The 15330-nt window shown below is 41.1% G+C and overlaps 1 protein-coding gene across 14 annotated transcripts in view; it reads right to left on the bottom strand.

The window, feature by feature from the left end:
* The window catches only part of LOC147305967 (membrane-associated guanylate kinase, WW and PDZ domain-containing protein 1-like), a 103636-nt gene that overhangs the window by 51961 nt on the left and 36345 nt on the right, over nt 1-15330 (bottom strand). For 12 of the 14 annotated variants that reach the window (XM_086277679.1, XM_086277680.1, XM_086277672.1 and 9 more), the window contains exon 2: nt 12006-12122. In XM_086277679.1, the coding sequence (XP_086133805.1) occupies nt 12006-12122 (117 nt within the window). Of the gene's footprint in view, nt 1-985; nt 1266-5110; nt 5395-12005; nt 12123-15330 lie in introns of those variants that run through there. The other 2 variants (XM_086277677.1, XM_086277678.1) reach the window with 2 other exon arrangements.

Raw genomic sequence — 15330 nt, 5'->3', positions numbered from 1 at the left:
AATATGGAAAAATCATGCTCTCACAAGAAAGTATTTTACCAGCACAGTGTGTAGCGCTTTTTATTTTATTGGGGCTACAATAGAAAGTTTTCAAACAATACCCGGCCCTTTACTTATGAAGAGGCCAGGTTGTGTATCAAAGAGCCTATTTATTTAATTATTATTAAACATAGAAAAGGTTTCTCGCTGTGATTGTTTCAATAAAGGAATGACGGAGTTGCCCATTAAAGAGAAGGAGGCCAGACACACAATGCTGCTGCTGCCCAGCACAACAGGGCATTCTTTCAGCTCGCGCCACAACAGTCCTCACTGCCGAGTCCAGCCACTGCTCTCCTGCTGCTTCCACAGCTCCCTCCTTTTCAATGTGGGGACGAAGAATAAGGACTGAAAATGAATAGTGGGCAAGCATATAAAATCTGAAGCGTTATTAGCTATAAATCTAATGAAGTTTCTAGTAGAAGGTTTTTCGCCTTCTACTAGAAACCGGTGCAGAAATAAAACCCAAAATTGGAAAGGAAGAAAGGAGCTTTCATTTAAAAGGCAAAGCTGAGAGGAGAACAGATTAGCTAGTGCACAAGAAAGGGTGACTCAAAGAAGGGGAGAAATGGAAAGGTGGATGACAGAAAGAAAAAGATGTAGCTGCAGGAGCCAGGGGCAGGGCAAAATGTCCTCCTATGGTAGTGTGTCAACAGATCAGCGTTTAAAGTGAGCCGCTAATCAAACATCAGCTCAGACTGACAATAATGCATGTGTGTGCGATTAAGAGAGCCGCCGTCATCAAAGACGCACAGCACAACACATCACAGCTTATCAATATCACACCACAAATCTGCATAAGCACCGGTTCCCACAGTCTGTTAAAAATCCACCTGCCTGCATTTCTGCCTCTGTGTATCCATCTATTCTCCCCACCCACATCTCTTTCAACGTAATCCCGGAAGACACGGCATCATTCCCAGGAGAAGTAGTAAATGTCACAGATTACCTCTACGCCGCTGCTTCTGTGCCCGTTCCCTCTGGTTATTCCACAGAAATATTCAAAAAGATAAATCCAAGCAGGATGACTTTGACTAGGATGAATTCTGCTTTTCTTGCTCCATCCATGGATCATCCAGCTGTCTGTGAGCAAGTGCTAGCTCCCAGCTTGCAAACTCATTCAGGCAGGCAGCTAGTAGGCAGCTGCCGTTTTTCTTCAAAGCTCCACAAGCAGAGCAAATTAGAGGTCCAGCCCAGCTTAGAGGCTAAGCCAATGTGAGCTATTCACACTCCAGTTCCTGTCTGAGGCCAATGGCTGCAGCCCCACAGCCCCTTGCATACTCCCGCCCACTGCCTGCCTCTCTCTCTCTCTCTCTCTCTCTCTCTCATCTGCCTTTCTGTTCTACCCTTCTCCAGCTATCTTAGTCATAAATATAGACTCTTGGCATTACCTAACACATGGTCCCTCGTGATATACAGCCAGCTTTGTGCAGGTGCCTTGACTGAGAAAACCTCCCTAAGGTTGAACACTGGGTTAAAGAAGGGAATACAGCACAGAAAGATGAGAGGGGAATACAGTAGAAGAACAATACCACATATATTGCCACATATAGTCTACTAAATGCTTATGTACGGCGTTTGCTGGTTGGATCCGTTTACTATCCTTTGACCAGACTAGTCCGGAGAGGCTTGACTTAATTAGTAACTTTCAGGGATTAAGCTCCTAATGGCTGACCAAAGGAAACCTTTGTAAGCACAGGTCTGTACCTGTGCAGACATGGACTGCTGCCCAGGCATCCTGATCACAAAACCCCAGAGCATCCCTGAGGGAAGAGGACTGCAGCTTTTTGTTCGGATTCACTTGGTCCAACTTCAACATAAGCCCTCATTGTACCACAACTAGAAGTAAAAAAGTAACTTATAATAGCACTGCTGCAGTGAAAAATTAGTGAGAGTTAGAGAAGATCAAAAGCACTCTGATATATGCACACTGAAATGAAACTATAGCAAGCAGATTAGCCTAGTTTAGCTTAATGACTAGGAGCAGGAAGGCTCATTCTAAACAGAGATTATGTCTAACAGTACCATATACTCAGAATAATAAATAAATAAATAAATAAATATTATATATATATATATATATATATATATATATATATATATATATATATATCCATAGGTCCCTCATCCTATTCATACATGGAACGCCATAACCAAGTGGCCGGCATAGTGTACAGGAACATCTGTGCCGAGTATAACCTGGAAGTCCCGAGGTCAAAATGGGAGATGCCCCCAAGGGTGGTGGAGAATGACCGAGCTAAGATCCTGTGGGACTTCCAGATACAGACGGACAAAATGGTGGTGGCTAACCAACCGGACATAGTGGTGGTAGACAAACAGAAGCAGACGGCCGTAGTGATCGATGTAGCGGTTCCGAATGACAGCAATATCAGGAAGAAGGAACACGAGAAGCTGGAGAAATACCAAGGGCTCAGAGAAGAGCTCGAGAGGATGTGGAGGGTGAAGGTAACGGTGGTCCCCGTGGTAATCGGAGCACTAGGTGCGGTGACTCCCAAGCTAGGCGAGTGGCTCCAGCAGATCCCGGGAACAACATCGGAGATCTCTGTCCAGAAGAGCGCAGTCCTGGGAACAGCTAAGATACTGCGCAGGACCCTCAAGCTCCCAGGCCTCTGGTAGAGGACCCGAGCTTGAAGGATAAACCGCCCGCAGGGGCGTGCTGGGTGTTTTTATATATATATATATATATATATATATATATATATATATATATATATATATATATATATATATACATATATATATATATATATATGATGAATATAATCACATAAATAATATAAATAACTTGTTTATTGTGTACAAAAATCAATGATTTAAAGGATTTCAAGCCAACCTTGAAATGTAATGTTTTTAAAAATAGTTCTAAAAACACAACCAATTTGCCATATAAAACTGTGCTCATCACTTACATGATGGACAAAATGGACAAATGCACTACTCAATTAACCAGTTACGATATAAAAAAGAAAAGCCCTCAAGGACATTATGAGGTTTGGTCCATTTTTAATATGTCATGTAGTTAATGCACCAGTCGGGCAATAATCTGGGTGCAATTTGACAACAACTATGGCTTTATCATGAGTAAGGGAGTGTTGATCCAAACTCTGATACCGTAATCTGAAGATTGATTTTATCTGATTGTAGAGATTTTGAGCCACAGTCATGGTCACTGCTTGCAGGAACTGGCTAGCTAGAATGTAGACTAGCTGGCCACCACAGCAGATCCAAATCATCACGAGGCAGACAGACAGACAGACACAGACTAGTCTTCATGATCACAACAAAGAATCCTTGTTCAGCCAGTTTATTTACACAATTTAGTTCATTGAACTCAAAAAGTTCAAAAGAGGTGTCATTGTCACACACAACACTAACAGCTAACCAGCTAGCTTGACTGCCAGCTAGTCAAAAATATTCTCTAAACACACAAGCTTTTTTTTCCTTCATGTGAGGCAAAGGGCTCTACTTTTGCTGAAGTACGAGTCTAGTCTGAGCATGCAGGGAGTGCAATCACCCCGAGCTAAACTGAGAGAACTACAGTACATGAATACTTCTACAGTTAAAGAACAAGCTAGTGGTTCAATAATCAGGGCCTGATCACCTTAACTTGACCCGAGTGACTGAGACTAGCCTCTCAACGGTTTTCACATCCTTACTTGAGTATTCACACGATCAAAGCATGGCCGTCTTACATGGATGAGCTTGATGAGGAAAGCAGAATGAGGATTTTAAATAACAATAACATTACTGTGAGCCTCACTTTATATTCATGATCACAGTGGTTCTTCAGCAGTATTGATTAAGTTGATGTAAGACCAGGCTCAGAGTACAGTTTGTTCTTACCTCCAAGTGCAGAAATAAAAAGAGAAACAGAGGTTGTGCTTTGACAATGGTAATTCTGAATAGTGTGCCATAAGAAAAGGGCCTGAAGGAAATTGTCAGTAACAAAACAACATAGGACCATAGCCTCCAGGGCTGACTTTCACCCACTTGCCAATCACAGTGACAAACAAGGAAGAAGATCTGCAGTTCTTTTGTAGATTTGAAAATTGGTTCTGTTATTTACTCTAATAGTAGGAAATGATAGTCTTTTGTGACTGTATCTGCAAAATGTACTAAAAACAAACACCACATGCATTAAACATAAACCTCACAAAGTCCTTGAACACAGAGGCTGCACCTGTCCTCATGCATCATTACTATGCAAAAACACATATTTGCCCAGCTTCCTCAGTGAGCTTAGAAGCCATCATTTTTCCTTCCTCTGCCTTTTCTAGAGAGAATTGTGTGTTAACGCAGCTGATATTTGGTCACGAAAGAAATATGAACCGTGTGTATGTGAAAAGAAGGCAAACAGAAGCTGGGGCCCACTCATCCGTTACAAGAATGAATGGCCATCATTAGCATGAGGCTCCCCAGCAGCACCCTGCAATGCAGCGACACACACAATGGCGAGTGCCACGCTTCCCCCTGCCGTTCCCCCAGAGAAGCCCTTTTGTTTGAGCAGCATCTGGACCTGACCTCCATGTATTCAAGGCTGATGACCCCCCTCTCCATTCCCTCTCAGCTCCTCATATCTTCTCTTCTCTCCTGTAGTAACCCCTTCTTAAAAACCTGCTCTGCCTCTAGAGCAGCCCCCTCCTCCTTCCTCTCGTATACCTTGTCCGTTCATCACATACAGATGCCCCCCCTCCTTCTTCTAGCTAAAGAGAGCAGCCATCTCTTGCTTCTTGAAGAGAAGGTCTGTGTATTAGTGGGCCTTATACAAAGCCTGCAGGGTGAATTAGAAAACCAAAGAGGAAAAAGCACCAGGGCTACTGGCCATCTGTCCCTCTGGGTTGGACGTGCCTGCTCCAAGTGTGCCTGCCCCCCCTCTTTCCCTCACATAATTCCCACCCCTACCCCCACCTTCCCTGATTCCCTTAGCCTATATACACAGCATCAACCACACACACACTACCATGCATACATCACAGGCTTTGGATTGTGGATGATGGTGAGAGTGAAAAAAAAGAAGGAGCGAATAAGGATAGAATAAGGAGCTGCCACTTGCCTGGATGCAGAGAGAGCCCGGAGCCAACAAATCAACCCGTAATCCCTTTCTTTGTGTGAACGGCAAACAGAGAAATTTGTCTCCCACAATGACTTCCCCAAGATCGGCAGTGGAGTGGAAAACAAGGAAGCGAGGGAGTGAAAGATAGCAAGGAGGGGAGGGAGAAAGAGAGAGAGAGAGCAGGAGATGGTGGGTGAGAGCAGTAGAGGCAGGGACACGGTGGGAGCAGCTAGAGTGTGACAGAGAGAGACTGAGGAAGGCAGCAGCCACCGCCGAGCCACAGGAACGCTGACACTCACAGGAGGATTTGATGTGAAGAGAGGAGAACGACAGAGTGAGGGAGCAGAGAGAGAGAGCAACGGAGGGAGGGAGAGATCAGGTGGGGGAGGGAAGATTGGTTCACTCTGTTGCTCAAAACGCTGAGATAACCCTCATCCGCAAGCAGCAGCTGTAGATGTGAGAGAGAAATGAATCCCACGAGAGAGCAACTTGTCTATCAATTGTGACATTTGCTGCACATGATAACAATGGCCATCTGTATCAGCGGGGATATGCGGGAGAAGAGGGTGGGTTGAGGCAGAGGTGCTCTTACTATAAACACACAAACACACACACACAAGCCCAAAAGCAAAAAGAAATACCTCAGATAGTGTCAGCGCTAAAGGCACCTGTTCGAGTCAACCAAGTGGAGTGGGAGCAACACATGTACCCAGGAAAGGGGGAGGAGACACGAGAGACACAGACAAAGGAAGCACAGGGCTGAGAAGTGTGTCCTTTATTTGACTGCTTTTGTTATTCTGCCTTGTCATGCTAAGACTATATTTGCATGTGTGCGTCTGTTTGTGGTAGAGACACTATAAAGGAGGTGGCAGGGATAGTAAGTCACTAAAGAGTGAGCAGACGGAACAGGAAAAGGGAGAAAGGGGGTAAACAATATAAACGTTTCAATGTTATATACACACACACACACACACACACACACACACACACACACACACACACACACACACACACAGTGTTGTGCCCCAAAAAGGGCCACAAGACAATATGTCTGTGTGTCTTTGTGTGTCTTTCCAGCTGCTTACTATATAGCAGCGGGATAGTCTTTGGAACAATAGGTTGGGGTTCGAATCCTGGTCAAACCATGCATCCAGTAAGGAGCTCGAGGCTAAAACCCCAACCCTACCTTGGAAGATGATCAAGAGATGCAACTAAAGTCATACTGGTTCAGTTGTTACCCAGCTTAGCAAGGTATTGGAGAACCATCAAATACTGATGAGAGGTGGGCTAGTGGAACAAGTCACGGACAAGGAGTTAATGGAATGCTACTATCCAAGTCGAGCCAAGCCATATCATGTTACAATGCATGTACTATGGTTAAGTGGAAGGCAAACATCCACATTGACCTGGTAGCTCAATGCTATAACGTCAGTGTAAGAAAGCTACTATTGAAGCTGAAGATCCAAAGTACAGAACAATATGAACAGTAGTGAGCAGTGTGGACATAATGAGCTGACCCTGATAGACTGGAGTAGTCTAGTTGAGCTACGTAATGCCCACCTAACTGCTGTAGCAGTAGCATCTGCTGAGCTGAGAATGAACGATGTGGCCAAGGTTGTCATGGTCCTGGGTCGAGCGACCCAGTGTTTGAGTTTTATGTATCTTTTGTATTTATTTGTGCCTTAGCTTAGTTCACCTAGTTAATTTCTAGATTGCTGTTTAGTCTTGTTCCTTAGTTGTTTATGTAATCTCCCCCTGTACTAAGTCTCCCTGGTTCATGCGTCATGTCTGCGTGGTTATGTTTAGTTCATGTCATGTCTAATCTCCATGTTTCCTGTTTTACTTTGAAAGTCTGTATTCAATGTCAGTGTTGTATTCATAGTTATGGTTTCCTGTGTCTTCATAGTTTTTTCCTAGTTTTACTTTCCCAGTTTAGTCATAGTTTAGTTTGTCACTGCATTTCTGCCTTGTCTGCACTCCTTGTCACCAGTCACAATAAAGGCTCGCTTTCAGTTAAGTTTACTCCAGTCTACTCTCGTGTGTTCGCACCTGGGTCCACCGCATGGTCTGCCTCCTCAGACCGTGACAAAGGTAGCCACAAAACCAAGGACAAGACTCCCTGAGCTCACTGACAAAGTCCCAACAGACAAGAATGCGTTCAGATGTGAAACCACCTCCAGCCCTACTATCAGAATCACTGAAACCAATGAGCTCATACACAGTACTATCACAGTAGTCCTACAAACACTGGGGTATAAAATCAATGCATGTAGAGAAAGCCACCATCCCCATCTGTGGAGAAGGTGGTTGGAAATAAAATAAAAAAAATAGCTGGTTAACAAGGGAGCAGACGTCACAAGAAAAAGGTCCTGGATGGATAATATATACAAAACTATATACATATCTAAGGATACCAGCCAAAAACTACCAGCCAAAGGCTAACAGGTCTGGACACCGTTTCAATATTTTCTTCAAACCAAATAAAGGAATTGAAAGAACATCCAATATAAGCAGCGACTGATTAGTAGTGGAAAATATTTTTGAGTGTAAGTGTCACATTATAGTATTGTTTTAAAATGACAAATTAATGATATGCCCAGTGAACGAGCAGTAGGGGATTTTAATCTATAGTAAATGTGTGAAGATATTGACGTCATGTGTCAAAAATTAGTCTGTAACATACTCTGTAATACTCAAAAAATTCAGATAAATGACAGATGTTTATGTCCCCTCAACAACGTACCCAGACAATTCATGAGATATACCTTACCAGTTCTGGGTTTAACCCCCTTTGCTTTCCAAAGTGCCTTCTTTGTGGTATATAACTTGTTGAATATATGTATATTCAACAATTTGCTAGAAACATTCCTTAGAGATTTTAGTCCATATTGACATGACAGCATCAAGTAGTTGCTGCAAACATGTTGGCTGCTCACCCATGATGCAAATTTCCTGTGCAAGATATCTGGTGACAGTGGAGGTCATTTGAGTACAGTGAAATCATTTTCATGTTGAAGAAACCAGTTTGATCTGTCTTGAGCTTTGTGACATTTTCTGCTGGAAGCAACCATTAGAAAATTGGCACACTGTGGCCATAAAGGGTTGGACGGGGTCAGTGACAATCGTCATCCAGGATGTGGTGTTTAAACAATGCTCAGCTGGTACTATGGGGCCCAAAATGTGCCAAGAAAATATCCCAAAACCATTACACCACTATCATCAGCCTGAATTTTTAATACAAGGCAGGTTGGATCCATACTTTCATGGTTAAATTCTGATCCTACCAGCTAGATGCAGAAGTAGAAGTAGACTCATACCAAGCAACATTTTCCAATTTTACATTTTCTTCTGCATACAGAAAGTGCAACAAGTGATTGTGCTACTGTTTGTTTTCCATCAGCTTAAAGCAGTCTGGCCATTCTCTTCTGAGGACAATACAAAATACTGTCGCCTTCTGGATATTTTTATGTTTTTCCAGTGTTTCTCTGCAAGCTCTATGGATGGTCCTGTGGGAAAATTCCAGTGGAGCGAAATATTCAGTCAAGCCCATCTGGCACCAACAATCTTTCAGAACTTAAAATCACCTTTCTTCCTCATTCAGATCTTTGCTTTGAACTACAACAGGTCATCTTGACCACGTCAAAATGCATTAGCTTGCTGCCATGTAATTGGCCGATTACATTATATTCAGCAAAGTGCCATGTCAGTATATATTATATTCGACTGCTATTATGACCGTTTCTCATATTTTTATCGGTCGTTTCAACAACCTTGACGCCAAACCAGCAAAACCAATAGCTTGGTTGATCAGTCTGTGTGTTTAGTAGAGGTGGGAATCACCATACATCCCACGATACGATATTATCACAATACTTAACGCACGATACGATATTATTGCAATTTTTAAAAATATTTTGCAATATTCAGATTCTGTACATAAAGGTAAACTTTATCAATATTCATTTTATCTAATATCAAAGTTTCACACTCAGTCTTTCTCTCATTTCAGTCAGTTTTATTGTTGACAAACTTGAACGGTTTGTATTACAGTCTAGTCCAACTTAACTGAATGCAACCATCTGGTACAATTATAGCTATTGTGAACTATGCAATTTATGAAAACTATGCAGCCCCTTCAGCAACTGAAGAATTTGAAAGTAAATTAAAACAAAATATAATTTTACATTAAATAAAAAAGTTTTAAACTTAATTAAAATAAAACATGTCTTAAATTAAAATAAGTAAACTGTCATGTTTATTGCTGCCAAAAAAAGAGTTAAACACATTTGGACAGTGAAGGAATGTCAGGATTCTTGCTCAGAAAAAGGAGCTGAACAACATGCTCTGAAGTCAGAGCATGTTCCATTCCACAAAAACTTTTTTTGTAACAAAATATCGATTTCTGCTGTCCCTGTATCGATACATTATTAGCAAACAAAATATCACGATACTACACAGTATCGATTTTTTTCCCCACCCCTAGTGTTTAGTGCTAATCACATGCTAAATTATTGTTGCAAATCTGGTAGATTACACCAGCTACATATCAGCATTACCAATGTGAACATGTTACTGGCTGTAGTGGCTCCACCAGGCACCCTTCAGTGTTCTTTTTTTTTAATTTATCTTTCACACAAACATAATTAAATAAAAAAATTGGCACATAATCTTGCTTTGATAATACCTTTATTCAAAGCATTTGTTTTCTAATCTGAGTACATAGTGACCAGTTCTGTCTTAGGCTTTTTTATTTATTTGCTAGTAACATTTACCCTAAGTGTTTCCACCATGCTCCAAAAAACTGACCAGCTGGGTTAGAGAGATTTTTATACAATATGAGCAGGAAATGGAAGAGTCCAACAGTGGACTGAAAACAGGGGATATGAAATTGGGAGGGAGACTTGAAAAAATCTATATAGATATATATTAGAAATATGATTATATCTGATATAAGTTAATCTTGATTTGTAAGAAATATTAGTTGACTGATGTTATTTTAAAGTTTTCTAAGTTTGTTCGTTGTTATTGTTTGGCTAAGTGCCCCACCCTTTTCTGTCTAACCTGTGTCTACATTAAATCCGTGTGCCTGAATTGTTAGGTGAAGTTAGATATATAAACCTAATCTCAGCTTGGGTTTTCTTTTGTTGAATTTATTTTGAGTTTTTGGATGTCTTTACACCATTTGGGATTTTGTGGACAGTGTTACAATTTTTCATTTAATTAAAAATGATTAAAAAAAAAATGCTTCTTACATATTTGCCCCATGTGCCTTACTGTTTGGTCCCTGACACTGATATTTAGTCCTGTTAACAGCTAAGTTTAGCTATGTAGAGGTTTGTTCTGTACACATTTGTTAGGAGAGTCTTTAAGGTCAATGACGGATCAGTTAAACACTGTATCACAAGTCATAAAAGCACAATATAAGAGCTCTAAAAACATTGAGAGTCTTTGAGAGAGAGCATACAAGGCACAGTCCTGCCTACATCTCACTCCTCACTGACCTTAGAGACTTAAACCAACCTTCATGATGACAATTCAGTTGCACTGGTACATTTCCTCTCTTGTGGATTTCATCAGTCAGCTATGATAAAAGTGCAGCCTCTTAATAAAAGCGCTCTTGCAAAAATAAAAACCAGTGTGCAATGACCCAAAGATTAATTTCTTGCAGTTAAAGACATCTTAAAAAGTTTTACTACATCTGCCGACAGTTATCTCTAAAGAGGAAGTGATCTTTGTATCTCTATTTGTATCCACAATTTCTTAGGGAAAAAAAGTAAAAAAAAATAGAAACAAATCCTTGCAATCATTTGGGTCTCTCTTACACCACCTTACAGTAGCATTCTTTTGAAAATCTCTTGTTGTTTAGTTTTCGTTTTGATGTTTATGTCAGCACTGTCCTAGCACACAGGGGCCTCTCCATCATACAATGAACTTCGTAAGAGTCCAACATGCTCATCACATAATCGGACAGGAATCTATTTTCAATATATCAGAACATCATAATCCCAGGGAGGGCACCGGGTGAGGCTCAGAGAGGCAGATTTACCAGTCACATGGCTGAGAGTAAGAGAAAGACACCCAGAGATGGGGAGCAAAGAGCGAAAAGGCAAAGAACAAGAGAGTGACCCAGGGAGAGAAAAAAATCCATTAGACTAGAAGCCACATTTTATTAGGAAGCACTGCAATGCAAACACATGCAAACCAACACCAAGTCCCATTTCAGAGAAACAGGAGCGAGTGGTCATGGTGATGCTGATCTCTGTTGTGCCTGTTTAATTAATGTCTGTACATATCATAATCAGATAAAGTTCTCAGGGGGAAACATTAACATACACTTGCAAGCTGAAAACATCTACTGTGCTGCTTTGCTGAAACACTTAAGGCCTCAAGCCTCGTGGCCGACACAATTCAAGCCAAATGCTTTGGAAACACAAACGTGACATGAGTACAGTAGGAAAATGAACTGAGTAAAGCTGGGCTGTGTTACCCAGCCGCACATCCAACTGTTTGTGACGTAAGTGAGCCCAGCTGTGGAGTCTGGCACAGCGCGGAGTGTTTGGCTTGAGCCATGTTTTTTGTATCTTTCACAGTGATGTGAGACAGCTGCAAAAATGGTACTCTGGCGTGGTCAACACAAGTGGCTTTAATGGGCAGTAATGAGAAAAATGACAGCGAGTGTGTTTGAAAAATACATGTTTCCCCTTTCGCTGATTAGAAGCAAAGCTTGTGCGAATTTTAAATGATGACAAGAACATAAAGACTAACAGAATAATTTATATAAAAAAGGAAAGGATTAAATAAAAAAAGATGGTAAACAAGCCATAAAATAAGCCAGTGATGAAGAAATTATGTAAAAAACAAAAACAAAACCCAAACAACAAAAAGTAATACTCACAAGGCACAGCATGACGATACAGGTTGGCTCGGATTGTCTTCTGCAGTTCATGGTCAGGAGAAGACTTCTGAAACCTCAAGCTCAGATAGTGCTTCAGATCCTTGTTGAGCTTGTGACCTGGAAAACATGGCCAGACAAAAACAGCTCAAATAAATAAACCTAAAAAAAGGACATCTTTTCACCGCTGACATGCTTTCATTCACCCTCAAGTAATGTCATGAAAGGCCACGACATTTCCATTGTTCAAATAGTGACAGAGGACCAGACCTTTCTCAGACAGTAAATAAACAATAACTTGTTACACATACATCTGATTCATAGTGAAGAATACAGTAAATATGTGATAATATTATCACATATTATCACAAGAGAATTAGTGGTGCTTACTATGGGGCTAATGTAAAAAAAGAGTTGGGGCCTTATAAACAGTTTGACTACAGCAGGGAAACACACACATTATGTACTAGGATGGTCCGTTTATTTGGGAAAGGTAGAGACTGAGGGAGGTTTGGGTAATTGTTTATAAGGCTGTCTGATTGGCTGGAATATTCATGCACACTCATCAACCATCCAATCAGGCGTGAGGATGCTGCTGGCTGAGTTTGAACAGAGCTCCGGCGCTCACAATGGGGCCAGATGGTCAGAGCTCGCTCTCACGCCAGGGTCTCATTTAGGACCATTTAATGATCTCCAAATATATCATCCATGTCTGGGAGAGCTGGCACGCAGTTCTTGGGGGAGGTGCCATGGCCTCCTGTCGGGATCAGTTCATAGTAGAGGAGTCTCTCCTTGATCTGTGCTTCCTGATGCCAGGGTCAGTGCCCTTACTGAGGATGTATTGTTTACTTTACAACTGATGGGACTTGGAGGGAATTTAACATTACAGTAACATAAAAAGGGCCAATTGTTCTGTCAACTGGGATCCAGCTGATCCATGAAGTGACTAACTACTGCTGACCTAAGCGATCAGTGTCAGTAGGGTATCTCTAATCTATGAATAAGATCAGTATGATTGTTTCCTGAATTAGTACACCTCCAAGGAGCAGGTCATACAGCACATATTTTTAACCTTCGTTTGACAACGACTAAGCAAAATTTTAAAGATAAAAGTTTGTTCAAGTTAATAGAATGGTTAATGGTTTGAGTTCAAATAAGAACTTCATAATGGAAATGCCATAGCCGTAGAGTTTCAGTGAAGTACTTTTACTAAAACCCTTTAGTTTCAGTAAAGGCTTTTCAGGGTGGAGAAGTCTAAGCCAGGAAGGAGGCAGGAAGGTTTTCCAGTTTTGGAAAAAATTCTATTCAGAAGTAGGAAAAACATTACAAAAAAAGAGACAAAGCAGAATCATCAGAAGGAAAAAAAAAACCAAAACTACTGGTCATCTATCCTGAGGTTTCGTGTAATGTGACATCATCATCTGCCCCTCGTCACATCCACCCGACCACCCTCTACTTGGACACGACCATAAACACTTGAACACTGAAGTAAAACCAATAATGCAAGGCGCAGAGAATTAACAAAAAACATCTAAATCAAACATGAATAAAGAATGAGATTACAGTTGCAAAACAGTTTGTTTACACACAAATTTGAAGCTCTGTGAAAACAATATTAAAATAGAAGTTGAGAATAAGTTTACAGCTAAGATTCAGAAAGAGTGCTGGGCTAATAATACCACAGTGATTCTGCTCCTGGGTGTTTTCTGCCCTAAAACTGGAGACAGTGGCTAAGATTCTATGTTGTTGTATATTTCAGTTTCTGTGCACACACGTACACACACACACATGCACACACATAGCCCACCGTGTAATTCAGTGCAAGCAAAGCACAGTCAGGTAATTGTTACCTAGCAACCAGCCAGTGCTGACGACCATCATTACGGTCCCTGCTAGGCAAGCAGAAGTCAGATTGTAAGAGGAAAAACAGATACAACAGCATACTCTCTCAGACATGCAAGCACACACACACACACACACACACACACACACATGCACACATCTTTTTGAATCACTGCATCCTTTGCTGTTTTCATGTCTGTAGCGATTTGATTTATACAAACAATGCTTCATCTAAAATAAGATGTGTTACACATACATTAGCGGGCGCCTTTACTGTCTTGTCAGTTTTGCTGGCTCAGATGCTTTCCCTGAGATTAGACCGCTGTCGGGAACAACCCCCCCTCCCACGGGTGTTACAGTTAGCAGAGGGTGGGCCGCCTAGGTGTCATGCTCCATCAATGAGAAAGTCATCAAATATTCAATATTTATGAGGATTATAGGCATGTGGATCACAGATTACCACTGCACCACTGTGGCATGCGTATGTGTGTGTGTGTGTGCATGCACTTTATATGCCGTTTATTTATATTCTACCTGAATTTTGAATTACAAATGCTGTTGTGCAAAGCAAATGAGCAAATGGTTTGGTGGTGAAGATGCAGCCTTCTGCAAGTTAAACTGTAAAATTAAAAAATATTTCTACCATACCATACCATACCAACTTTATTTCTAAAGCACTTTAACATAAAACCAGAGTTTCACAAAGTGCTGTACATGTTAATAGCATACGTAAAGAAAATTAAAATGAGATACGATAAAATAAATAGATACAATAAATTGAAACATGTTAAAACAAATTGAGTCAACCCCTCTAATCAATGCCAAAGGCTTCAGCGAATAAATATGTTTTAAGAAGACTTTTAAATTCAGAGAGAGAAGAGGCCTGCCTAACATGCAAGGGCAGATCATTCCACAACTTTGGAGCAGCTACAGCAAAAGCACGATCACCTTTAAGTTTATACTTAGTTTTCGGTACCTTAAGGAGCTGCTGATTGGCGGACCTAAGGGAACGGGCAGGTGTATATGGTTGTAGTAGCTCCGAGAGGTAGGGGGGGGCCAGGCCATTAAGAGATTTAAAAGCAAATAAGAGAATTTTAAAAACAATCCTAAAATGTACAGGTAGCCAGTGGAGTGAAATTAAAATAGGGGTAATGTGCTCAAACTTTTTTGTTCCAGTTAAAAGACGTGCTGCAGCATTTTGCACAACCTGCAGGCGCCTAATGGACGCATCACTAACCCCAAAATAAAGTGCGTTACAATAATCCAGCCTAGAAGTAACAAAGGCATGGATTACTGTCTGAAAATGCTGTTTCGATAAGATAGGCTTTATTTTGGCTAATTCCCTCAAATGAAAAAAGCTAGATCTTACAACAGCTCTGACCTGGCTTTCAAGTTTAAGATTTGCCTCTATTTTAACTCCCAGATTAGTGATGACTGGTTTAACATACTGTGCCAGTGAACCAAGATCTATAATAGTGGCCTCAGA

Source organism: Aulonocara sp. 'chitande type north' Nkhata Bay, linkage group LG20, assembly GCF_057382095.1.
Source record: "Aulonocara sp. 'chitande type north' Nkhata Bay isolate Kocher_YH1m ecotype deep benthic linkage group LG20, A_spYH_male_GT1.1, whole genome shotgun sequence".
NCBI classification, from domain to species: Eukaryota; Metazoa; Chordata; class Actinopteri; order Cichliformes; family Cichlidae; genus Aulonocara; species Aulonocara sp. 'chitande type north' Nkhata Bay.
This window is presented reverse-complemented; position numbering and strand designations above follow the sequence as displayed.